This window comes from Nannobrachium achirus (assembly GCF_963921795.1).
Source record: "Nannobrachium achirus genome assembly, chromosome: 19".
In the NCBI taxonomy this organism is placed as follows: domain Eukaryota; kingdom Metazoa; phylum Chordata; class Actinopteri; order Myctophiformes; family Myctophidae; genus Nannobrachium; species Nannobrachium achirus.
In genome coordinates this window covers 34549347-34574020 of record NC_137826.1, presented here as the reverse complement: position 1 = coordinate 34574020, position 24674 = coordinate 34549347, and the positions used below count along the sequence as shown (strand labels likewise).

Sequence of the window (24674 nt, the reverse complement as noted above, 5' to 3'; positions counted from 1 at the left end):
ATCATGAGCGTGCATCCGGGCTATGGGATATAGTAGACGGGGATACATTTTCTGTGAAGGTTGCTCTTCTTATTATAACTCTATGAGGTTGCTGGATCCGGTGTGGAACTGTGGATGTGGAACGGATACGGAAACAATGCTTACATGCATGTGTTATCCAAGGTGCTTTTTTGTTACACACGCATTGATCGGATACTGTAGGCGGGCTCTAGGCCGGATCAGCGCACCGAGTAGTAAATAGAAACCAGGATTTTCCACACAGGTACTGCGGAAAGACTGGTGACGTGACCGTGGCCCGAAAACGAACGAATGTTGGAATGAATCGAAGCTCCACAAAAATGTCGTCAGTTCCGTAAAGCGTTCCAGCCCTTCGGTGATGATGAGGAGAGAGCTAGAGGATTATTTACAAGAAAGAAGCTGGTGATAAACAGCGCGCTGCCCGAGCATGCCGTTGACATTATTCTTAAACCTGCGTTCTTTCTGAAGTATTCTACTGCTCGCCGGTGGATTGTTTAGGACTGACAAAAGACACCAGGCAGTCAGTCAGTCGTCTCATTTGCTGGGATGCACTGCCACTGAGTGACGGGTATAGCTTTGTTATTAGCTTGCCCGCTAGCCTGCCTGCCTGCCTGTCGAGGAAGGAGCTGTTTTACCAAGGGCTTCAAGAACAGGAACACCGGTAGGATAGGAGTCTGAGACTGAGACCACTTTAAACATGTTGTATATGCAGTTATGATATTGACGTATTGTCCTCCCCTAGGCTCTGGTTTAAACTGCACCACACTAAAATGACCAGCGTTGCGTGGGGTGGTGTTGCACATTATTGACGTTGGAAAAATGTGGTTCCAACTGTCAACCGACATTGCATTTAGAAGCAGAAAGGCCTTGGGACATGAGAAGAGAAAACTATCCCTCGGTCGGTCGTACAGCAAAGGCCTGATAAACCCTCCACCTCACCACTCAGTACGTGACGATTAGGTTACCTGGTTGCCAGAAAGAATCCACCTGTTCTGCGCTGCACCTGTTCTCTGCCTCGGCTTGCATCATGTGCGTTGTATAACAGCTGCAGGGATATAGGCAATGTAGCATATTGTATTTTGATGGGCGATATTGATCATATATCTGTGATATCCATTATAATCCATAGTTTGATTTGTGCCTTTATAATGTTATTTCACCCAATTCACCGCACAGGTCAATAGCTCTGCCTCTCTCTGTCTCTGCAGCTTTCTTTTACATTTTAAAGATAACTACTTAGTACTTAACTTAACATATTGTCAGAAATACATTTTTTGTGTCCTGCACCTGGGTGACCTTTTTTATTACACTGTAATGTGGACCATGAATATCAATTACGTTATTATCTCCCTGTTAGATCACGGTGTTGTTCAGTCAAAATTGTGTACACTGGAACTTGTGCTAATTAGGGTGGTATTTTCCAGGGCCTTTCATGGTCTTTATCTGATGCACTTTGACCAACTGAGCTTTCTTGGGCCAGTTGTCATGGGGACACCATTCGTTTCTCTTTCCGAGATGCATTTTTGTCTCCACCAGCCGAAGGCATGGGGGAGAGTATGTTTTCCCCTCCGTCCGTTCGTGTGTCCGTCCGTGCGTGCGTCCGTCCGTGTGTGTGTGTGTCCTCGCAGTTTGTGTGCAGCTAATCTCAGTCGCCGTTGGCCCGGTCGCTGCCAAATTGAGCACACACTTTCCCTGGATGCCAATCTAGAACCTCTGCCCTAAATTTTTCAAATGGGCCTTTTCTAGCGCCACCTAGTGGCCGATGTTCGCAAAACACATTTCTGTGCACTACTCTTACAGATTTTGTCCAAAAATCTTACAAATCGGTAGGCAGTATCTCGACAGTCATGTGATCAACACGGATCTGTCCGATTTTGCATATTCCATCCTGATTGGCTAAGATTGGCTTCCAAAGTTTGTAGGATTGAGCCGTTTTGAACAAAATGCCTCAAATCCCAAACGCAAAGTGCAATTATCATGAAATCGCGCACACACGTTCCCACTAGGTCGAGGAAGAAATGCCACTTCACATTTTTTAAATCAGCCTCATGGTGGCGCTATAACAGGCCGATTCGTGGTTTTACCTATAACTCCACCGATCAGTTTCAAACTTTGTAAGCGCACTCCCTAGAGGCCAAGAAAAACCCCTTTCCCTGCATTTTTCACATCAGCCTTTTATAGCGCCACCAGGAGGCTGGCTTATGTAAAACACAATTTTTCCTATTATTCCTTGAGATTTTATCCAAAAATCATGCAAATCGGTACACAGTATCTCTATAGTCATGTGATCAAGTCCGACCCGTCTGATATTTCATATTCCATACTAATTGGCTAATATTGGCTTCCAAAGTTTGCGGGATTGCTCAGTTTTTGAACAAAATGCTTCAAAACATCAACGCAGCTTGCGATTACCGTGGAATTTGCCACACATGTTCCCACTATGTCAAGGAATAAATGCTACCCTTTTCATGTTGGCCTTTTATAGCGCCACCAACATTTTTGGAACACAATGCCTCAAATCATGCATGCAGTGTCCGATTGCCATGAAAGGTCTAAGGTGAAGAACATATTCCAGCCTTTTTACATTGGCCTATTATACAGTAGCACCACCAGGACGCATGGCCTGGTGGAGACCTGTGCTCGGAAGAGCACTGCTTCTAGTTTGTTTTGATTTCTTGATCTGTAACTTAATACATCAGAAGGTTATAATTATGTCTATATAAGAAGCAAAACAGAGAAAAGGTTCATCAGTTAATATTTTTATAGACATGATAGGCCTATACTAGTTCAATGAAACTAGTAACTTTTTTTCACGCTAAACAAATTCAGAATAGGCATAATTATACTATACTCCAAAGTACTGTTAGGTTCAGTCTTGCTATGGATCCTGGTCTTTAAGGATTAGATTTTTTTTTTCTTTTTTTTTAAAATATTATTATTTTTTAGCTTTTATTCGATAGGACAGTAGACTGACAGGAAATGGGGGTAGAGATACGGCAAATGTCGTCCGGATCTGGAATCGAACCGGTGACGCCATCAGGCATCCATGCCTATGTGGCAATGCCTTTTGTGGTATGTGCCTGGACCAGTAGGCCGTAGGGCGCCCCCAGACAAAGTTTTATAACTAGAATCTTTCATTGTTCTGTTCAAAGTTTCCACACAGTGTAGTGGGGGACATGTAGTAGGCCTATCTGCTGGATCATGTGCTAAAAAGACTTTTCTTGTCATTGTGCCACACAGGAAGATTTCCTCATACACGTCGAGGAAGGCTTGACACCAAAACGCATTCCGCATCCATGTATGAAGTCCGTGTCTCTATGAATTAAAAGTACCAGAACTTTCAGAAGGACTTAAGAGCGATGGCTAATGGCTATTCGTTTCTTACACATGAAACGTGATCCTCAATACACTTACAGTACAGTACATGGTAGTTATAGTTAATCTGTGATGGCAAGAAAACAAGTATTGTATTGCTACTTCAGATTGTGTGTTTTTCATCTTTTATCAATTTTGTGCTCTACATTGCCAGTTAATGGCATTAGTCACTGTTTGAGGATTACATCAGTTGATGATATTGTTCAGGAAGGCTGTTGGTCCTCAAGCAAGATAAAGTCTCGCATGAAAGGGTTTTCAGTTCAAAATCCATGTCTTGTTGTGCTCTGTTATCGCCTTTTAAGGCTAGCATAATTATTGCTGCGGGGCCAGGGAAAACAGAGTTTGGAAAAGTCACTGGAGACATTTTATAGAAATAGACATGGGCCTGGTCCAAATGCATAGCTGAGATGGAAAGCCCTCTCATGCTACTGAGGCTAGGCAAGAAGAAAATGCAGGTCAACATTAGGGCCGATTCATACTCCACTTCTAGAGCCGAATTTATTTAGTGTCGGCTCTGTCCAAACTACAATATGACGCCATTCCGAGGTTCGGGAATCGAATCATTAATTCGGCTGTTCGGTGCCACCAAGATTTTGTGACTCCCCGAACCGAAATAAATTCGGCTCTAAAAGTGGCCCTTACTCATACCTCAAAACACTTACTTGCGGTACTTTACTTACTTATTCACCACGTGTCGTTATGTGAAGCATTGTGAGCTTGTAGATTGGCTGTTTTTTAGGGGATTTATTTTTAAAATGGGGCTTAATATGTTGATATTATTATTATTATTATTATTATTGTTATTATGATGTTATACAACAACGCTTGGACTGGAGTGAAGTAAAGAAGGAATTGTGTGTGTAGACTGAGGAATTTGATGAAGTGGCCTATATTAGCCTCCGGTAAACATGAATAAGGTTCCCCCCCTCAAATCCCTGAAAGCTTTTGTAAGCTCGCAATATTACCACATGAAATGGGTGTGAAGACTTAACCACTTTCAACACTATTTTGGACATGTAGCCTATATACCTTTTCCAGAGCGTTCTTCTGGGAAGCTGCGGCGTTGGCAAACAGCCGCACACACATACTGTAGGTGCCGCTTGACACTGCAGTTATGGCTGCCGCTCTGAGAAATCGCTCTATAGCTGAACCTTTTCAAACAATTTCAAAAAGGTTAAAAGATAGCAGATCTACAAGCTCAATGATGAAACGCGCTGTGTGCTTTTAGAAAGGCTATTTGCTATTTGTCACATACTGTAACGTGTATAAGTGGTTAACTCATACAGTATATCTATAGTTTGCTGTAGCCAACTTCAACTGTTAACCGCCTGTTCATCTACTGTACCTCACTGTAAGGTTACCACCAGATGTGTATGCAATCTGGAATGTATTGTGTAGTTTGATAGAACAATCAATAATGGAAAATGTTCCTACTCTTCATGCTACTCTCAGTTGTTGTATTAGCTAAGGCGAGGCATTATTGAGGCCATATTATACAGCATGACGACCGTTGGTTTTGTTCTATTTTTAGTTTTGATCCCTGAATCTGCGTTATAGTCTTCTTTCCAACTTTCCTACTATCTTGAATCGTGACCATACATCTGCCTGTGCTTTAGTCCGCGAACAGTTGAGTATGGAATATAGAGACCATTGTATAATTTATGACCAGCAGTGACCCATGTCTTATTTTTGTCCCAGGATGATTCAAGTATTCATCTGCCTTAGAGAACCATCCAAGCTGGGTCAGCCCAGTCTTGAGGAAGGAGCAATTTTCCTCTCTTGAGGGTGTCCTCCCAAACCATGAAGTGACTCATAACTCCCAATGCAGTTTAACGTTAGAACCAAGAGGTTGCTGTTTCACCTTGGCTAGACTTTCCCTCAAGCTCAACTGGAGAGCACAAAGAGAGCCACAAGGACGTATTCCATTCAGCCTAACCTACTGTATGTCTTGGAGGACAGCTTGACATTTTCATATTTTCTACAGCAGAGTACGGGTGCAACTAGCTCCAACCCCTTTTCATTATTACCGGAAGATTCCTAACTCTAGTAGCTATACATTATATTGCTTTGCCTGCCAAATATTTGTATTTTTCTTTTTAGACATGCCAGAGCTCGCAAGGAGAGTACTCGACAGCATACAGTAAGAAAAAGACAGAAAATGTAAAAAAAAAAACCTTGATAACATACATAGGCCTAAAAACTAGCTACTGTATGAATAGTGGGGTGCGTCCCCGGTGTGCTGTGGATTGTTTTTGAGCGGTGGTCACACCGTCTCCATAGCGTGGCCGTGTGTGTAGGTATGTATGTTTGTTTGTTTGTTTGTATGTCTGTATGTAGCCTCAAGTGATGTAGTACCTTTTATGACCACACATGTTAAGGGAGGGGCGCTGTTTTCAGGCCAGGCCCACACGCACACGCACACACACACACACACACACACACACACACACACACACACACACACACACACACACACACACACACACACACACACACACACAGGGGGAGGGGGGGGGGGGGGGGGGAAGAGATAAACCACCGCTCAGTTCACACGGGTGTGATTTTTTGTAATCTATCCCCCTTAACACCAGCTGTAGGCAATTTGAGGAATTAGCAACATTGCTTAATTTAACAGGCTGTGTGTTTTGGGTGTGACAACATTTACCTATTTAACGTACATCCTGCTGTATGCAAGCCCTGATAAGTCTCTCTCTCCTCTGTTGACCCTCAAGCTGTGCATGCTTTCCTTTATGGCCTTGCTTGACACAGAGATACACACACACACACACACACACACACACACAATCTGTGCTTTTGTATGGGTGAATTAATTATGCTGTCATTCATCATATGCACAGCACTGCTGAGCTAAAATTAGCGTCCAAGTTGTACACCCAGCATTTTCTCCTAAATCTATTTTTACATAATGCACACACGTTCATAAGGAAATAATAATGTGGCCGACTGAATGGACACGAGCTACTAGAATGATGACTAGACGGTGTTATTACCACAGCAGTGTTTCAATGAAACCTCACTCAGGGTACCGCGGGCGGTAAAGCTCTACTTGCTAATGGACTTGTAAAATGGAGTGGCCACTTGAACAAGACAGCTCATTGTACTTGCGGCTCCTGTGCGCAAGGCTTTGATGGGTGCTTTTTCTCAGGCTGAGTGCTGCTAGCCGCGCTCTTTGAAATGCCACCTCTGCACTTGTTTTGTGTCAATTATATTCTCATCCGCCCGATAGCTTGGGTGTTTGGATTGCACCCTCCGGGTCTCGGCTCTTTGAGGGTCTCTTGGCTCTCACAGAATCGAGGCCTCATTGTTTCTCCATTTCTCTTGCTTTCGTTTCGCTCTATCTCTCTCCTTTTCTGTTGTGTCCTCTTCTTTTCTCTCTCTCTCTGTCCTGTCTCTCGCTCAGACACTGTGGTGCAGAATGACAGACAGTATCATGAGTAAAGCAGCCACCATGGAGATTCCCATCAACAGTAATGGAGACACAGGGACTCTACCAGAGGACGACAGCCTCGAACAGGTGGGTTCGCTGTTAACAAATGATTTCTGTTCTTCTGTTTCTCTTTAATTAAGTGTGCTACCTTACTGAATATCTTTTGAGTTATTCTCACAAAGCTCTTACACAAAGCAACAGGTATGCGGGATAAGGGCGAGGTGCACTGCACATCATACAAGAGATAATATGTTGTCAATGTCTTCTGATGAAGACCCTTTAGCGGGTCGAAACACTGAGTGTGGTTTGTCCTGCACCTGGGCTTTCTAGTGGATGTGCAAGGCCTTTTTTCTTTTATGATGATGTCTTCTCCATGTGTTTGTATCAAAAAGTATTTCTGTTCATTTAATCATTTTATTGCTCAACTGGCAAATCGTTTTTCCTTTTTGGTGTTGGTTTTCATTGTATTTCCCAAATCGGAGTTCATACTGTAGAAAGTGTAGTGTATCATAATTTTACTATAGTGATTTGGATTCGCTGAATTGGATTGTAAAGATCTTGCCAACAGTCAAATTAACTACTACAGTTGGTAGGTCATGAAATGCATGCGGGTTGGGGATTTTTAAGTGTTTTCATGACCTTTAACACATCGGGTGCCCACGTGGTGTCTACGCGTCAATCTCTTTGATCTTTACGAGTGCCCAACGACGCGTTTGACGCGTTGTACAGTAAACTATACTGTACTGTAGCTACTGCACTTAGCTACCGCGGTGATGAAACAACTCCATTTCCCAACATGCAGCGCGCAATTACGTCACCCGGACGTGCTGTGTGGCTCGTTGACTTCCTGTTTACCGGCTGCACAAAAATGCTGTTTTCTCCGGATTCTCTTCCTTTTTTCATTTTTTTCTCAAAACGGCAGCCTCTTCTACATGCCGTAACACAAACACTGTGGCTTAGAAATGATAAAAAACGGTCCTGACTGAAAGAAAAGATTTTCGCGAAATAAACAGGACATACTCGGATTACATTTACTCGGATTACTTTTCTCGGCAGTACTCTCGCCGGTAGGTAAAATGACGCGTTGCCATGGGCACCAGCAAATAAGACGTCAGAGATCACGTGGGCATCCGATGTGTTAACCACCCTGGACCGATAAGATTAAAATGATTGATTGAAATAGATTGAAATACTTTATTAACAGGTTGCAAAGATAAGCACAGTAAAGTACAGTACAATACACAGTCTGCTAATAGGATTTTAAACCCAAGAAAGCATATGTTTCCATTGGGGTCCTTTGTACTAAAATGCATCCATTTACAAAAGACAAGTAGTGTGTGCTCTAGAAAATCTGCTATTTGGAACCCTGTTTAGCCAAATGTGGATAATGTGGATGCCGTACTGTGGATGCCGTACTGTGTGTGTCTTATTAATTGGTCAAAATCATATTGCCTTGATGTTGTTGCTATTAATGGTTCATCCAATTATGCACACACACCAACAGTAGTCCTTGTCAGGCTGCCTAGCATGGCTGAGCTATCTCTTAAAAAAACACATCCCACTGGGACATCACCTGCTGGAGTGCTGTGGTCGCCCTGGGAAACACAGCTTCTGTGAACTGTTGAGTGTTGACGTGGCTTTTCAGGGTTACAGAGACATGTCTGCTAGTGTGCCAGTCAGATAAATATGAACCCTGGGTACGGTGTCTCAAATCCAGAAGAATTCACCGTTTTTGAATATTGAAATGAGATTATGGACGCTAGCAGGAGGTAATGTGCTGTACTGTAAATGTAATTTTTTTTTGCCATATGCTCTGTTTGATCATGTGGATGTGAACGTCTCGGCAAACAAATTAGTTGAGGAGTGATGGCGTTTCTGGAACAGGTTTCATGTATAATACATGGCCTAAGGCACACCTTGTTCGACAAACAGAGTTTAGTTTATCAATGACTCCAGATCCTGGTGCAAGCAGTGGCAGTTAAACGTGTTATTTGCTAACCAAACTATGTGCTGCACCCGAGTTGTAAACGGAGAAATCCTCTCTTCAGGCTTTGCGTGCTCAGTAAAGTAAGTCTTCAACCTTTCATATCAGCCACTCGAAGCAGCTATCTCCCTTTTTAATGTATTCGTCAACGATGAGGCATGTTGCGCTGCACTGTGTAGTGCTGGATATTAACCAGTTGTCATAGTAACTCTGCAATTAATGTGAAGCTGGCCATGCTTTGTCCTTGGGCTTTAGTCCCCTCAGATCACACTGATAGGCTGCTCTGAGTGTGTGTGCGCACACACACACACACACACACACACACACACACACACACACACACACACACACACACACACACACACACACAGCTAAGTTCAGCCATAGTTCAGCATGCACCAGTAATAAATGTCATTCTCACATCTTTCTATCTAAAGAGGATATTATAGCTTATGCCTTATTATTGCTTTCTTTTTTAGAAAAGCATTTCTAATTAATTTGCATCGAGCAGAGACAGGAAGGTGGGAGAGAGAAGCCGAAGGGCCAGCTGCAGTAGCCATATTAACGTGGTGTGCACTGACTGGTGTGCTCTTAACCTGTCTTCAGGTGAGCCACCAGGGCGCCCTGTAGTTATTCTTTAACAGGTTTTGCCATCACGCCAATTCTATGATTTGTTTTAAAAGCAGTCTATCTCTAGCATATATAGACTGTATAAAGCAAGGCACACAAAGACACAAAGTGTCTCGTGTGGATTTGTAAGTGCTGTATGACGCCTTTGGTTCCAGAACAGACGCTAGTGAAAGACAGAAGCGCTCCCATCAGCTGAGACACAGATACTGGTGGATGCAAACACAGTCAAATCCGTAGTGTTCATTTAACCCTGAAGATTGCAAAGAATGGAATTAAAGAAGAGAGTTGGTGTTGAGGGGGAAAAGGAGGGGCCTAATACAGTTTAAGTGGTTAAATTAAGACTAAGGATTTCACTGTGCCGGACTACGAAGACCGGATTAATCACAATATTCTGGCGTCTACACAGGCAAGATTAGAATATTCTTGGTTTTAGTTATTTTATCATGGGAGATTAAATAGGCTGATGACGTTCTGTGTTGCTGCGTTCACATGTAGTTATTATGGGCGAAGAGTAGAGCCCTACAGATGCCAGATTTTGGGGTCTGATGCCGATCCCATTATTGGTGGAAAATGAGATCCGGTCTGTGCAAGAAGCTTAATGTTGAGAACTGGTAACTTGTGAAAACCATCAGTGTGTTAATGTGTGTGCAATGCATGTGCACAATCACAGTATGTTGTTTATTCGGGAGTAACATGCTACGACACCTCACCAGTGTAAACACTGCTGTTGAGACAAGCTACTTCCTGAGAAGATGGCAAGACGCGCTGTGATTGGCCGGTAGTTTATGATCCGCGCTGTGATTGGCCGGTAGTGTATGATCTGGGAGACACGTATACGGAATGATGCAGATGACGTAATTTTGCCGGGAAATGCAGTCCCGGTCACGGCCACACGGCTCAGTAGAAAACATAAAGAAAAGGCTTTTGGGGCTGAGATTAACGGAGTGGGTGTTCTAAAACGTTAGCGATTTAATAGTTAGGACAATTTTAAGATTTGTTTTATTAAAAAAGTTACATAGTATAGCTTTAAGTTTGAATGTCATTGGTTGCATTCAAGACAATTGGGAGGTGATAACTATCGATTATTCCTATTTGACATCACATAATCAAAAGCAACATGATGATGTAGGCTTGTTATTGAAGGGAATTATAGCAAAAACCTTAAACTTTTTTATAACACAACATAGCAGGGGTTGCGAAATTGCAAGTGTTTCAAATATGTGTAGTGCTTCAGTCTACATACTGTATATATGTTGTAGTTACATTGCTACACTACTGTACAAGCAGTTAATGCCTTGCTGTTCCAAATAGGTTGTTGACATTATTATCTTACTAGACTAATAGCCTGTTGTGATCATTTTAAACCTCTATTACTTGTTTTGTTCACCAAGCATCAACACAAACCGACCTGCAGATATCTAATGGAAACCACACTTGCAGTGTTGGCGCTGAGAAATTAAAAGCAGAAACTGTGGTCTTCAGTTCACCCTGAGTCCATGCTTAAGTTGACACATGTGATGTGTTGATAGCAGCGCTATTCCATCTGTCTTCTGTCCCGTTTGAATGATTTTTCAGTTATACATTTGTCCTTGATTTCATTTCTCCTCCCCCCCCCCCCCCTTCCCCCTCCGTTTGTCCTTTTTGTTGTGTTTGTCAATCGTTCGTTCGTCCACCTCAATCCACACAGGCTGCAAAGCTTCAGTGGAGCTTAGATCACAAGGTAGGACTCTCCAGAGACAGCAGGGTGAGCAGGCAGCGTGTGTGTGTGTGTGTGTGCGTGCGTGCGTGTGTGCGTGCGTGCGTGCGTGCGTGTGTGTGTGTGTGCGCACATTTGAATGTTTATCGCTTGGTTTTGCTCAATGGTTTGAGATTCTATGTATGATATTTTGAGCTGGTATAACTACCACTTAAACCATATATACTTAGTCGACTGGTATGCAGTATCCCCCAGGATATCTGGGTCAACTCTATTTTCCCTTGAATACCATAGGGACGCTAGGGTTCATGTGATTAACATGTAAAGTTCCCGGATGTTACAAACCATTGCGCAGGCTGAACTGTGTGTAGTTGTGTACCCCTGTTTCCTTGAATCCTACTAACTAGCCAAAGTAGCCAACAGCTGCAGCGTGTCTCTCAAATACAATGGAACACATAGTTGACCATGTTCTCTCTTTACACTAATGTTGAATTCCTTGTTTTTAAGAGACATTACAGCCTTGTTGTCCCTAACAAACAGCACCCTTAGTCTCGAGCATCAATGTCCATCTTAGTGTTGGGTTGATTCATAACGGTGCAACATTTGTATTGTTTTTATGAATTATACTAATTACAGATTATAGACTCACAGACAAGAACTCTGTGAGTGTATGTATGTGTATACGTGTGTATGATTTGACTTTGCGTTGGATGACAGGACATGCTGGTGAATGAATAACAAAAATCACAAATGTCATGTCGTCTGTCTATCTAACATAGCTTTGTGTTCTGTAGAGAAAATAGTCTACTGAATTCTGCATGCTAATGCTCTCTACTCCCATACTATCACTAGAATAGTTGTATTAATTTAGGTAGAAGGTTAGCTAACTTCCTCTCTCTTCACCTTGTCACAACAACAATAGTAGTACAATAAAGAAATATTTGACTTAAACAAATATATTTTGGACACGCTTTTAGTTATGTTGGCCACAATATTTCCGAAACGTACTTGGTTTAACACCCGGTGGAGTGTTCTTGAACATTTATCTTAAACAAATGTTTGATGCTGGACCCCTCCTTATAAACGCAAAGGAGGCTTTGTCCATTTGTTTGTTTATAAAGAGGAAATGGACATCCTATTTCCCCTTCTTGATGAGTCTCTCTCGAGCATTTTAAGAACCAACACATCTTTTGTCAATATAAAGTTGATTAAATGGTTTGTCCTTGCAGTATGTGCTTGTTTGATGAACTGTCACACCATATGCCTTGTTATGGACTAACTAACTTGATAGTGAATATTTTCTCTTTGGGTTCCAAGTCACTGTCTGTGAGTTGGCTGCCACACTGCTGCACTGATTATAATACCTAGATAAAATGAAAGATTAACATTCCGTAAACTATGTAACTTTTCAATTACAGTAAGTTCTAAAACAAATGTATGGTCTGACAGTAGAAAGCTTGTACAATAAACCTTTCATTTAGCTCTGACTTCCAGACATAATGGGCTGTAGATACTTAGCCTGCCTGTTCCTTGCCACTGCCGTGTTGAAGAAGGCTCAACAAAGTAGATTAGTCAGGTTAAACATTGACTAGCTAGTGTTGGGCTTTCAATCTTTTCCCTAGTGGCCTAATTTTCCATGTTCAGCAGAACATTTATAAATAGATAAGGGGTTATAGTGTTAGTGCTGACCTGAAGATGTGTGCCGTTCAGTGCAGTAGGCCTACATACCAAAATAATTGCGCATTTTATGAAAAAAGCATGAAACTTTAGTATAGTTGTATGTAATTTGTATATTTTCAGATGTGGAGGGAAGTCAGATTTGACCTCTAAGGACAGTGAGAGGTCAAATCCAAGATGGCCACAGTGTCTAATCGATGGCCAAAATGCAAAACCTCCTATCCTATCTACTATTTCTACTTTGTTAAATAACACTTTTTATAGCACTTAATTATGCTCCTTTTGAGATCAAGACATTCTACAGGTCTGTTACAATATTACCATTAACATTTTTGATCAACTCACCCTCTTGGTGTGGTAAAGGTTTCACCACCTGACACCAGTCAGTGCCACTTTTGCAAACCTGTCAAATGTCATGTTCTAGTCACATGAATCTTTTTTTTTACAAAATGAGGGGCAGAACAATCTTGCAGAGAGACTGACCATGTGCAGCTTAGCCTGTTGTTCTCATTTCAAGTGAAATCCAAACAATTGCAGATAGGAGGTTTTGCATTTTGGCCATCGTAATGTTCAAACACATTTTAACCAGTTTTGGAACCAAACAGTGTAGAGAAATATTAAAGGTGTCATTTCTAACCTTTCTAATGTAATAGTTTGTCTCCCTCTAGTGGATAACCTCTAAAACTAGTTACCTATGTCTGTCTGAATAAACCTGAGCTTGCTGTTCAAATGTTTTCTTGGACTAACCCTCCCAGTCTTGTGTCTATATGTCCCCTCCCCATCTCTCTTTTCTCTTCCATCTTTCCCTCTGTTTGCTTGACCTTCCAGGACCTGCAGCAGGTGATGGTATCGGGTCCTAATCTCAACGAGACAAGCATCGTGTCAGGGGGTTACGGTGGAACAGCAGAGGGCATTATCCCCACCAGCTCCATCAAAGGTAGAGCCCCCCACACCCTCTTGTCTTTTATGCTAACATAATATTTTACATTTCTTCTCATCCATGCTGTTATGGTGTGATTTCTTATTTTATTAAATGTTTTTATGCCAATTAATGTGTCTGATTTCTTACATAAATAACATTCTTACATCAATGGAACCCTGGCCACCACTTGACGACCAGACCGCAACTGGCAATCTGCACAGCAGCAAACCTCCTGCATTTTCTTCAAAATGTGTACAGACAATTTCTGAACCTTTCTTTGTGACGTTGCCGAGTTGCGCCGAAGAGCAGAAATTATTTTCTTTGCTCTTCCCAGCCTCTGGCTTAGTGTTTATCAGTGAGGATTATCAGAATTGTTTAAAGTCCTAGCTGTCCTGCTATAGTGAAAAAGGATGGATGTTAATGGAAAAGGGTCAAGAGAATAACGGGACAGGGACATGTCCACTGTCAAATTATTTATTTCAGTTCCACGACCAAATATAGGATTAGCATAATTTTACACTTTATTGGCTTAAATATGATATCTGGTCCCACACTATTGACTGAAGTAATGATACTGGGTCGAACAGAACTGTCTATACAAATGTACGTACAGTATTTAACCAGGGAAAGGTGGCTGAGAAACACTGATTCATATGAATAAATATGAAGGGGAGGTCAAAGGTATCTTAACCTCAGTGCTGTGTTCTACCTGTCACGTGGGTATACGGAATATGCTGTGAAGACTTTTTTTTTAAAAAGCGTATGCCCTCGTGAACCTTTCAACGTAGAGTATCTGATAGGCATTATACACTGGTGTATGCGCTGGCCACACGAGTAGCCGCGGATCATAGATTATAGTATGCCCTCAAAAAAAAAAGTCTAGAACACACCACTGCTTAACCTTATCAACGGCAAGTCGGCTTTACATTTGAAGTGAATGAGCTTTCCTCGCTGACGTGTAGACCAGTGGTTTTCAGCCCTTTTCATATCAAGATCCATTATTTATTCCGAATTTGAGCCGCGGATATTTTGTTATTTTGTTATCGTTGGATCAGATTTTGTCCACAATTCCATGCCCTATTGATGTGGCATAGGAGAGATGACAGGCAAACGTTGATCAAAATAACAATTCTTCTACATTCTCTAATTGTGTAGACTTCTTGTAAATTAAGTGAGCTGTTTTAACAATAATGTAACTCTTGAGAGCATACAATGAAAACAAATGGACCCTCACTGGTCCATTTGGTTTAATTTTACGCTCTCAAGAGTTAAAGATCTATTAGGGTCCATTCGGTTACCAATTCTCCATTTAGCTGGGGACCACCTGGAACCCCCTCAGGGACCATTGGTGGTCCCTGGACTACTGGTTGTTCCCAGACCACTGGTTGAGATTGAGAACCACATGTGTAGACAATCAACACACTCTTTACTAACTAACTACTGTACTAACTTTCAGAATTTCTATGTCTTTTTGTTCTCTGTCAGGCCCTGGTGTGCGCTACAATGCTGAGTTTCAGAAAAGGATCACAGTAACAGGAATAGGTGGCACATCATTTATTATTTTAACCTCAGCATGAAGAGTTCCTTTCCAAAAAGGCCACATATCCATTATAGTACAAATTGATTTCTCAATATTAGTAAAAGATAGACTGCTATATTTTCATCCATGCCTTATGCCTTATCCCTAAACTACTTTGCCCTTTTTTACTATTTAAAAAAAAAAAAAAAAAAAAATCAAATAGACAATCTACATCGACATCGACACGTTGTGAGCTTGTAGATGCGCTATTTGAACTATTTACAAATGTTTTTCAAAATGGTAAAAAAAAGGCAAAGACGTTTAGGGATAAGGGGTAAGGTATGGAAGGACTCCTCCAGTCCACAGAAAGTGTCATGAAGGACTCCTCCAGTCCACAGAAAGTGTCATCTCGTTGAAAAGGTTAAATGACCATAGCAGTGTTCTGGCATGTGTAGGCCATTGTCCATGACTGTTGATATACTTCACATTACTGCTATTTTCTAAAGCATACATGCAGCAAGGGAACTAAAAAAGGATTTCAGACTAGACTAGAATCTGATCTTTTTAACTATCAGGATCTAAACATGCACAAAATATAAACATAAAGACAAATAAAATGGTCTGTGTTTGTGTACGTAATATGACCAAATCTGTGAATAGACTATGACATGTAATATCGACGGCAGTATGGTCCATCAGATGACCGAGTAGGTGTCACTTGTTTTCCAAATGGGTGATACTGTATGCCATTTTGGAACAGAACTCCTCTCATTCCTCTGGCTCTGTTCTGAATGTGTATTTTGGAGTCCCGAGTTAGAATCACTGGGAAGCATCCACCTCTATCCCTTTTCCAGATTAATCGGTCGTTACTCCTTTTTCCAGGTGATGGGAGCTCCCTGTCCACTTGGTCTTTTCCTTGGAACTGTTGTGATGTTTTCTAACACTTAATCCTTTCTTTTCCATATTATTCCTATGCTCATAGGTTGGGTTTTCTTGGGACCAGTAGCTGCTGTTTATAATCTGTCTTAACTTTTCTTGTTTTGTTTTGGGAGGTTTATTTCACACCGGAATTACTCATCAGAGTGATCTCTGGTGCAGAGAGAAAATATTGTTCTTTATACTGGAACAGTGCATTTGATATGAATGGAGACTTTATTGGGCTGGATCTCAGCTGAATCTTTTACTTTATTTTAATAGGACTTTAATGTCTGCCATCTGCTAAGCATTTTCTGTTGTTATTCTTTAGTGTCTTTAATGACAGGAGGGAGATTTTCATTCAGCCATCACATTTACCATGGCATGTGTGCCTTGTCAAAGCAATTCAACATTTTCCCACACTGTCTCCGTCTTTGTCTGCATTCTCACTAAACATTGTCTCTTTGTCTTTTTTACATGCCCATCTTTGTCTTCCATTTGTCATCATTCCCTCCTACCCATGCGTTTTTGCATCCTCTGTCCTCCACTTACTGTATCTTTCCTTTGTTATCCCCTCTTCCTTCCATCTAATTCTCCTCCTGATCCAATGCCCCACCCCCACCCCATGACGTATTGTGTTATTGCCTTGCATTTTATAACCCAACCGCCATTGCAATCTGACTTCCTACCTGCCAATGAATACATTTGACCTAAACCTATGGCCTTCACATGATGCCTCATCCATGCCCCACCCATACCAACCCATACCCCTTACCCCTTCACCCATGGTCCCTCCTCCCCAATCACCCACCCACCACAGACCTGCGTATGAAGGCCAGGCGAGGTAGCACTCCCCAAAGCAGCTCTCTCACCCGCCACATAGTGAGCCAGTCACATGAATGCCAAGGTAAAGGGAGTATTTTCAGGTCCCTGTGAGAGGGAAATTTACTTTTAACTGCTTCATCCCGCAAATGGCTGCTCAGATGAGCTGTTTGATTCTCTGACTTTTCCTGTCCTATTTCCACTCAATCATTTTCCTGTCATGTTTCCACTCATGTTGCATGTTGTCACGATGCTGCACATTTGATGCACATGGGCTAGAAGATGTCTTATTTTAGAAACCACCCTCGGTTTTATCTTTAATCTCTCCACAAATAACATACGAGTAGTCAAGAATTGATCTATTCGGTAATGCTATCTAGTCCTTGTAGTTCATGTCTTTAGTTGGTTTTCCTGGTCAGTTATATTGCTGTTGCATATGTGTGACACAACCAAATAGTCTGTGGCTATTTTTGAGGACTTTCACCTATACTGATGACATGCCCAAAATAGGGATGTGTGTCATGTCACTCCTCCTCTCTCTCTCTCCTCTTGTCAGGGTCCAGTATGCACCATAGTAGCAGCAGCTCGTCGGCGTTGGCAGAGGAGGCCACACGAGGCGTGGCTGTAGAAAAACTGGAGTTCGTAAAGAATTGGGGCTTCAACACCTACAAGGTATCACTGTCGGTATCAATGGCAAAGCCGCTGATGGATGTTTTAACATGTATACAAGGAACTTGACTCAATAGGTTTCTCTGTACGTTCATACAGTAGAATACGAAAACACCACAACATGTAAAGAAGTCATATATGGGTTCCTCTGGCTCTGTAATTAGGCTACTTGATTAATTCACTTGATATCATTCTCATCAACTTGATTTGATAGCCCAGCATTCAAGAATGCTTTGATTCAGGAAGATCTTTTTTTTTTTCATAGAAAGATCAGTTTGAAAGAACAGTAGAATTTCAAGAAGTTAATGGGAGAGACCTGCAACTTGGGTCCCTGACCCGGAATCAAACCGGGATGTTGTGTTTACTCTGTACTGTACATGATTGTCGGGCACTCAAAACAAATGCCTCTGGGTTTCTGACCTCTGCTGTCTGCCATCAGTGTACGAAGCAGATGCTCTCGGAGCGTTTTGGCCGAGGCTCGCGGACGGTGGACCTGGAGCTGGAGGCTCAGATCGAGGTCCTGAGGGACACCAAAAAGAAGTATGAGAACCTGCTCCAACTGGCCAGAGCGCTCACCAACCACTTCTACAGCATGGTGCAGACGCAGCACGCCCTGGGCGACACCTTCGCTGATCTCAGTCAGAAATCTCCAGAGCTGAGGGTAAGGGCTCTAAAATCTTAATGGTTTTAAATAAAACATTGAAATAATGGGAGGGGGAGGGGGAGATAGAGAGAGAGCGTTGCTGCTGTGATATGAATTTCCCTTGCAGGATCTCTGTCTGCCAGTCACTTACAAACAACAAACCATCCTCTTAGAACGAAAGAATAAATATGCTCAGTAGTTATTGAGAGTGCGGGCATTTATTCATGTGCTGAACAAACTCTCCTAAAGGGTCATTCCCACTGGGCAAGATAAAAAATATATATCTTTCTGGAAGTGGATGGTAGCGTTCAGTGTGGACACTACCATCCACTTCAATTGAGAATAATATTTTTTACCCTTTATACTAATACCCAAGTGACTGAATGTGTTGATTGCGTCCCAGGACGAGTTTGGCTACAACGCAGAGACTCAGAAGTTGCTATGTAAGAACGGGGAGACTCTACTGGGCGCCATCAACTTCTTTGTGTCCAGCATCAATACGCTGGTCAATAAAACCATGGAAGACACCCTGATGACCATCAAGATGTACGAGAATGCAAGGTGAGGACTCTAGTGTTTATCTGGTCTCTGAGAAGTTTTGCTAGATGCCAAGCAGTGACAACCAGCTTTACACACCATCCAGGCCTTAAACACTGGCTGCATTTCGGTTACATTTCGAGTAGGCAACCTTAGGCATGGCACGGGTACCAACATTGGCACAAACTCTGTTTTCCGAGATATGTTGTTTGGGACCGAAGTAGTGGCTGTACCGACCGATTAGAGCCCTATAAGCGCAGCTAAAAAATCCTAATGGTCAAATCCCTCTGTTCAACAGACTGGAGTTTGATGCCTATCGGTCTGACCTGGAGGAGCTCAGCCTGGGTCCCAGAGATGCGGTGGCCATGGCCCGCATAGACGCCGCCCAGGAGCAATACCAGATCCATAAGGACAAGTATGAACGTCTGCGCTCAGATGTCACCATTAAACTCAAGTTCCTGGAAGAGAACAAGGTCAGTGAGTGGAGCAGGCCACCATATTGATTGTTAGGGGTGTGTGCGTGTGTGTTTTGCTGTGTCTTGGGTCATCTTTTCTCTGAACTACCATAAGATACCCTTTATAGCAACACACATTGTGTCTAGGACACATTTTGCCATCTCCCAAAAGGCAGGAACACACTGTACAATATGGAAGTGTCTGGGATCTTTAAAGTATTTCACACTATACGAGTGTCTTTCTTGAAATCGGCTGTCATATATCGTTGTGGTTTTCACACTATAAGATTGATTGCTGACAAGGGATCACACATTGCAAGATATTTCACCAGGATGTGAACCAGATGTCCAACGAAAACGTGAAAGGTTCCTGTGGCCGTGATATGTGCGTGAGAGCGAGGCAGGACGCTAATGATTTTCATTCTGTCTCGACACGTGTGGCGCGCGCACACACACACACACACACACACACACACACACACACACACACACACACACACACACACACACACACACACACACACTGCTGTTACTGCTTACTGGTAAATGGTAAATGCTGCATTTATATAGTGCTTTTATCCAAGCGCTTTACATAGATTGTGCATTACATTCACCCATTCACACACACATTCATACACCGGTAGCGGAGGAAACCATGCAAGGCACCAACCTACTCACCGGGAACAATTTGGGGTTCAGAGTCTTCCTCAAGGACTCTTCGACATTAACTCAGGGGGAGCCCGGATTCGAACTGGGAACCCTTCAGGAACGCTTCGTGCTCTAATAACGGTTTCTCTACCCCTGAGCTATGCTGCCCACGTGTGGCCTACTTACGTGTGGCCTCACTGTCAGCTGACCCCCAGGCTATGCTACGTTTTCTTCTTTCACCTGAATGGTGTTATTAGTTGCTAGTCCTTAAATTTAGCAAATATTTTGAGTTTTTAAAAAAAAACGGGAAGTTACCATGCTGGACAGAATGTCCGGAATGAAAATGTGACCTCATATATGAACTTCATCTGTCAAGTAGAAGTCAAAAAGTGTGTTCACAAAGACAATACAATAGCCTACCTACATCATGGCCGCAGTGACAATCAAACCTACAATTTGCGTATTTGTCATACAATAGACTATAAATTGAGTATAAAAAAACAAGAAGGGGGCTCGAAACTAACTTTAAAAGCTCCAACTTTATTCACAGCACAGTTTACGACTGAGGTTGAATCGTTGTACTGTATATTGCTGCTGTGCTGTAAATACCTTTTTCATGATTCTGTGTTTGCAGTTCGGCACAGCACCAACTAGAAGCAGTGCTCTTCCGAGCACAGGTCTCCACCAGGCCGTGCGTCCTGGTGGTGCTACTGTATAATAGGCCAATGTAAAAAGGGTGGCATATGTTCTTCACCTTAGATCTTTCATGGCAATCGGACGCTGCATGCATGATTTCAAGCATTGTGTTCCAAAAATGTGTTTTGCTAAAGTCTACCTGCTGGTGGCGCTATAACAGGACAATGTTAAAAAGGTAGCATTTGTTCCTTGACCTAGTGGGAATATGTGTGGCAAATGTCACGGTAATCGCAAGCTGCGTTGATGATTTGAGGCATTTTGTTCAAAAACGGAGCAATCCTGCAAACTTTGGAAGCTAATATTAGCCAATCAGGATGGAATGTGAAATATCAGACGGATCGGACTTGATCACATGACTATAGAGATACTGTGTACCGATTTGCATGATTTTTGGATAAAATCTCAAGGAGTAATATCCAAAAATGTGTTTTACATAAGTTGGCCCAAAGGTGGCGCTATAAAAGGCTGATGTGAAAAATGCAGGGCAAAGGTTTATCCTTAGCCTCTAGGGAGTGCACTTACAAAGTTTGAAACTGATCGGTGGAGTTATAGGTAAAACCACAAATCGGGCTGTTATAGCGCCACCATGAGGCTGATTAAAAAAAAATTAAGTGGCATTTCTTCCTCGGCCTAGTGGGAACGTGTGTGCGCGATTTCATGATAATTGCACTTTGCGTTTGTGATTTGAGGCATTTTGTTCAAAACGGCTCAATCCCACAAACTTTGGAAGCCAATCTTAGCCAATCAGGATGGAATATGCAAAATCGGACAGATTCGTGTCGAGCACATGACTGTCGAGATATTGCCTACCGATTTGTAAGATTTTTGGACAAAATCTGTAAGAGTAGTGCACAGAAATGTGTTTAGCAAACATCGGCCACTAGTTGGCGCTAGAAAAGGCCCATTTGAAAAATTTAGGGCAGAGGTTCTAGATTGGCATCCAGGGAATGTGTGTGCTCACTTTGGCAGCGACCGGGCCAACGGCGACTGAGATTTGGCGCTCACAAACTGCGAGGACGCACGGACGCACGGACGGACGCACGGACGGACGGACGCACGGACGGAGGGGAAAACATACTCTCCCTCAGCCTTCGGCTGGTGGAGACAATAACCGTAGGATGTGTTCTTTTTTTCTTTGAATATAAATTGAGTATAACCATGGTACCACCATCTTCTCTCTCTCTCTCTCTCTCTCTCTCTCTCTCTCTCTCTCTCTCTCTCTCTCTCTCTCGCTTTGTCACAGGTAAAGGTGATGCACAAACAACTCCTCCTCTTCCACAATGCCATCTCTGCGTACTTTGCTGGCAACCAGCAACAGCTGGAGCAGACACTGAAGCAATTCAACATCATACTGAGGCCTCCAGGAGCCGACAAGCCATCCTGGTTAGAGGAACAGTGAGGGGACATCTACTTCTCCTTCATCTCCCTCATCTTTTATCCAGAGGAACGCTAAAGACAGAAATGTGTCACTGACTAACAGGTGGACAAAGACGTGTGCAAAATATGAGCATATTAATGGATTGTTTAGAACGATGGATAAATGGATTGATGAAAGGATATTTCAATGAATAGGATCAAGGCAGCAGGAGAGATCACCGGCCTGTCTAACACTCAATTATTGATCAGGGGACTTAAGATAATCTCACTGCAGTTTGTACCCCTAGTAACTTTGTTCTGCTTCCCCAAACTTCACTCCTTCCTCTGTTTGTTCCTTAGACAATGTAATTGCCACTACTGCGCACCCTGAGTGCTACCCTATTTGCTACCCTGTTTGCTGAGGTACGACTCTACCTCGCACCATCTGAACACGAGAAGACAGATAATGGTACAAATTAAACCATTTGAACCATGCAGCGGTTTTGACTGATGGAAAAAAAGACCCTCAAACATAGCTGACAACCACATCAAATATCTTCCAGACCTTTGCTCACGTTGAGGCAGGGTGGTCCACAGCAACGCACCACAATATGTGTTGAATAAACATGTAGCCTGGAGGAAGACAACAAAAAGAGGATTTGTATGGTACAGTACACTGGAAGTGGAATGTTCAGACGTTTCAAATCAATGTACAGTACATTCCAAATTAAGTACTGTTTCACTTTAAGATGAATATATGATTGTTTGTAGTTAGGAACACAAAACATTGTTGTGTTTAGCCTAGTTATTTTGTTTACTTTTGAATGTTCTCTTTATATTTGCTAAGGTAATCAAATCACTTCTAGTTTATAATATCCTGTGCATTAGAAAAGGCTGTGTCCACAGGCATTTGGAGTATAGGAAGCACTGCTACAATAAGAAAGAAAATACTACTCTTGTCCACACTAAAGATTTGAAATTGTAACCTGTAAACTATTTGACTTTAAATGGTACATGTTATGACCATTCACAAAACACTGCCACAGCTACCTAAAACTATGCTGATTTGGGTAATTTTCCCCAGAGAGACTTTTGACCAGATCCTGAAAGGCATCTGCAACTGTGACATCGTTGGATCTGGTTGATCACAAATTATTTGCTTGTTAATGTGACTAAAGTGTCATTTTGCATGAGAGTAGAAAAGCTCCCTACTGTGTGAATGAGTGAGTACATTCTCCAAGGATTCAGTCTCACTGAAGAAAGACTGAAGAGGGTGTGATGGATAACGACTAGAGTAAAATGAAGGATTCGGTCATGCTCTCACAAACTTGAAGGGTCGCAGTTATGAGTATTTATTTGTTTTCAAGGACTATCTACTTCTTTGGATATGCGCAATTTGTTACTTTTGGTGTTTTTATTTTTTAATTGGAAGGATGCAAGTTATGTTTGCGATATACATTTATTTTTAATACACTTTTTGAAATTCCTTGAAATGTACTGTAACTTCAACACTCTAAACTGTATACATTATGGTTTGCATTCTTCGTACTGAAGTTTAGCTATAATCATATGACGAATCCCAACGATTGTTAATTTTGAGAAAATCGGAGGAATCTGGACATAATAATCACCTCTATAGATAGGTTTCTGTGCATCTAGGGGGCACAGCTCAGCATTGTAGTCTCTAGTCTAGACCATATCTGGAATGCATCTTTCTAGTTAGAGACAGACTTCTGATCACACACTGCTGCTCTAGCTTGGTGTTTTCCAACCCAGGAGGTTGGAAAACACCCATTTGGAGGTGGTCCACAATTTTAAACATGTTGCACAAAATCATAACTAAATTTTTGGGTCATTATACTGTATTTTTTTTTAAAACAGTCTCTCAGCTTGTGTCAGATGTAAGACGGTGGGGGCTCCAAGGAAATAAGGTTGGGAACCGCTTTTCTAGCCGACTAATCACGCACCTGTGCGTGTTTCAGTCAAAGTGGGTTGCCCCCTGAATGCTCACACCCAGTAATATATGTAGACAAGAAACCTGTCTATATTATCACTTGTTTGTCTAACTTAACTCAGATATTTTCCTGATATGAACACAGAATGGCTACAATCTTCAATAGATGGCAATGAAAATTAGGTTTACAGCAACCTAGGAGCGTGATGTTGGGATTGTATGATTTTTGTATTTATTTTTTTCAAATACATTGGCTATATATTTATGAATTAAAATGTGTTCATCTTAATATCAAGATGGGTAACATTTTTAAATCAGCTCCCTTTAACATTTCCATAAAGAAAGTTCTGGGCTGGTCTAATCCATGGTCTGTTTCATTGTATAGCTGTTCTAATGATTTTGAATGGAGGCAAAGGATATTCTTTAACAGGTGTCAAACCGACACAGATTCCAACGCAGTTTTATGTATAGTTACGGTACAGTATGTACACGTTGTAGACGGTGCCCGTGTGCTGATGCTCTTTGACATAAAATGCCTATATGAAGGATGTCTCATTTGAAAACCATGTTGCATTAAACCACTTTAAAACCCCAATAAAGAAGTAATTAAGTGAGAGATCTATATGTGAGCTCTCTACCAGTTACTGTACACTGGTTAGTCCTCCAAATGGCTTGTCCCTTGTGTATTTGCATGGTAGTCAATGATAACA

The 24674-nt window shown here is 42.0% G+C and overlaps 1 protein-coding gene across 3 annotated transcripts; it reads left to right on the top strand.

The window, feature by feature from the left end:
• The first annotated feature begins 499 nt into the window (after positions 1-499).
• Positions 500-24674, top strand: arfip2b (ADP-ribosylation factor interacting protein 2b). 3 transcript variants are annotated; one of them, XM_080749022.1, is made up of 9 exons: positions 500-679; positions 6815-6928; positions 11143-11175; positions 13657-13765; positions 17563-17678; positions 18115-18336; positions 18722-18879; positions 19154-19328; positions 21898-24674. In XM_080749022.1, the coding sequence occupies exons 2-9, from the start codon at positions 6830-6832 to the stop codon at positions 22051-22053; spliced, it is 1068 nt and encodes a 355-aa protein (XP_080605148.1). In that variant the 5' UTR covers positions 500-679; positions 6815-6829; the 3' UTR covers positions 22054-24674. The 3 variants fall into 3 exon arrangements, with proteins under 3 accessions (XP_080605148.1, XP_080605150.1, XP_080605149.1); XM_080749024.1 differs by having other exon boundaries at positions 11143-11199; XM_080749023.1 differs by lacking the exon at positions 11143-11175.